General features: G+C 46.6%; 1 protein-coding gene across 1 annotated transcript; it reads right to left on the reverse strand.

Moving 5' to 3' along the window:
- Window positions 1-1,549: 1,549 nt before the first annotated feature.
- On the reverse strand, window positions 1,550-2,427 carry LOC135703794 (uncharacterized). Its single transcript, XM_065225117.1, has 2 exons — window positions 2,227-2,427; window positions 1,550-2,128 (listed from the first exon to the last, which is right to left on the reverse strand). The coding sequence occupies exons 1-2, from the start codon at window positions 2,425-2,427 to the stop codon at window positions 1,550-1,552; spliced, it is 780 nt and encodes a 259-aa protein (XP_065081189.1).
- Window positions 2,428-2,668: the final 241 nt, after the last annotated feature.

Below are 2,668 nucleotides of genomic sequence, written 5' to 3' on the forward strand. Positions count from 1 at the left end.
CCTTTTCGTGGTACGTTACGGGATGTAAGATCTACCACCGATTCCTAGTCCTTGCTACTTCAAACTAGGGGAACAGGATTTTTCAGTAATCCAAGGAACACATCTTAGTCCTTGTTACTTTGTATGCCTTGTTGATAGTGACAAGACTCGGCTTTGTCTACCGAGGATGATCTTGAAACAAGGAAAAAAATGAGTTAGTTGTCTATGTGATTCCTAATCTTCTATTCGTTGTTCCCTAGTTTGAAGTGGTTAAGGCTAGTGTTCTGATGCATGGTTATTATCGGTGTTATACCTTAATTTTGTTGCTATGGAATCCATTTTTGACTGACAAAGGTGGGCGCCTTTGGAGGGTGTTTCAACACTCCGAAGGGTATAAATAGCGGGACTTTTCAATTAGATTCGGATCCTTGCGATAAATGCAAGAGTGGCAACTGTAAAAAATCGAATAATACTTCATCATTTCTCAATAGGACACGGGGTATACTACAATAGATCTATTTACAATTGGAAATTAACGTTCAAGGATCACATTGCTTATGTTGTATCTAAAGCTTCATCGCAGCTAGGATTTTTATTCCGTTTCGCCAAAAGCTTCAAGGACGTGTATTGCCTGAAGGCTTTATATTGTTCCCTGGTTCGACCTATACTGGAATACTCTGCCGTTGTTTGGTCGCCATTCTATCAGAATGCCATCCATAGAATTGAAGCTGTTCAGCGAAAATTTATTCGCTTTGCGTTGCGACACCTTCGTTGGCGCGACCCGCGTAACTTGCCGAGCTATGAAAGTCGCTGTAACCTCATCGACCTGGAGCTCTTGGAAGGAAGGCGTAATGTGGCGAAGGCTTGTTTCGTTGCGGATCTTCTGCAAGGGAACGTCGACTGCTCCACACTTCTCAGTCTTCTTGACATCAACACTCAACGACGGGACCTCCGGCTGCATGCGTTCTTCAACAACCGGCGTTCGAGGACCAACTATGGCGTACACGAACCAATGTTGAGTATGTGCCGCGTTTTCAATAGTTGTTATTATGTGTTCGATTTTAATGTGTCCCGCGAGAAAAATAAGCGTAGCTTTAAGAGATGTTTGCGTTAATTTTGTGTTTGAAGCAGTTTTGATGTTTAGATATAGAAAATTGTCATTAGGGTAACTATTTTATCTGTTGACAAGTAGAAATAAATAATGTATTACTGGTCGCAGTAGTGTTAGGTGCCGAACGAAAAAAAGCTGGGCACCCGAAACTTCCCGTCATATGACCGTTTCCGTCCTCCTTTCTGCATAGCATGCACCTCAGTTGCTTCATACAGTCTTTAGCAACGTGCTCCTTCTCCCCGCATCTATCAGGGCCTTTGCAGTTTCTCGCCTGGTGACCAAAGTTTATGTACTTAAAGCATCTCTCCATTTGCTTGGTAACCCGAGGGATAGCTTTCAGGGGGCATACTGACCACCCAACCTTGACTCGTCCTGTCTTCAGCAACTCGTTAGCTGCGTCCGGCGCAAGTCGTATCGACGCCGTTTGTGTACCACCGTACGCCTTCCTCAACCGGATTGTCATAGGCAATCTCCCAGATTGCATTGCACCTTCAGCGCACATCGTACCTCGTCTTCCGTTGTGATCTCATCCAGATCCTTGCACTCGACAACTGACTCCTGCGATAAGGCTCTTACGTTCGCGTCCTCGCCAAGAGATTTTTCGACGAGTTCCTTGAAGGCTGAACTCCTCACCGACGGGTCCTTCTTCAGCTCGAACAGCATCTCGCCTTTCTGGGTGCGCCTGATTTTCACTACGTTCTCGCCTAGTTGCTTCAACTCCGGATCCTCTCTCACTTTCCGGAGTAGTGCTGCGTATGTCGTTTTGTCTTTCGCCTCGATAACCAGAGCGTCGCCCTTACTTCTCTCCCTACGATGCCTGGGGTTTTCCTTCTTCTTGACTTCCTTCTTCCTCTCTTCCGTCTTCTTCTTCTTCTTCTCTTCCTCTTCATTCTTATTTTCCTTCTCCTCCTTCTTCTTCTGTTCCGTCTTCCTTTTTTCCTCTTCCTTCAGTTTTTTCCTCTTATCCTTATGGTTTTCGACTGTACGCCAATCATTGTCTTCTCCATCTTCTTGCTCCTTGTCCCCGTATTCGTCGTTCTTATGTTTTTTGGGGTCCTCTTCGTCTCCTGGCGTTTCCCTATCTCTTTTTTTTCCGGACGTGGGTTCGTTGGTCCCTTCGGCGTCTCCTGCGCTACAGCCAGCATTGCATTCTCCTTGGCCTCAAGCAGAGCCTTTTCGGCCACTTCAGCTCTTCTTCTCCGTTCTTGCAGTTCCCGATCTGCCACAGCTATGCCGGATTTGAAGACCGTCGCTAGTAGCTTGACCTCCTTGTGTATGTTGTTCTTATCCTTCACGAACACATAGAGTTCTTCAATTTTCCTTCTAACCTCCGTCATTTTGGTTCTCCCAAGCTGCAATTATTGCTGTTTGCCACTGCTGGGTTTCGGTGTGAATATTTGGCATGGCACCGCACCTAGCTGCTCTCCTTGGGGTCCATGCTGTTCCACTTGGGGTATGCTACTACTGGAACTCGCTGGGGTCGCCTGGTTTGACGCTGGTGATCTCTGCATCTTTCCGCTTCTTGCGAACACGTTCGCTCCTCCGTTTTCACTATCTGGCGTCTTGCCGTCGTCCTTC

Source organism: Ochlerotatus camptorhynchus, unplaced genomic scaffold, assembly GCF_037179485.1.
Source record: "Ochlerotatus camptorhynchus isolate MF236.1 unplaced genomic scaffold, CSIRO-AGI_Acam_v1.1 ptg000222l, whole genome shotgun sequence".
NCBI classification, from domain to species: Eukaryota; Metazoa; Arthropoda; class Insecta; order Diptera; family Culicidae; genus Ochlerotatus; species Ochlerotatus camptorhynchus.

Excerpts from the sequence above, each read along its gene's own strand:
- LOC135703794 (XM_065225117.1), bottom strand. The coding sequence starts at position 2,427 with ATGACGGAGGTTAGAAGGAAAATTGAAGAACTCTATGTGTTCGTGAAG. Across the intron at positions 2,129-2,226 it reads AGGAGAATGCAATGCTGGCT|AACGACGAATACGGGGACAA; the intron begins GTAGCGCAGGAG and ends AAAAAACATAAG.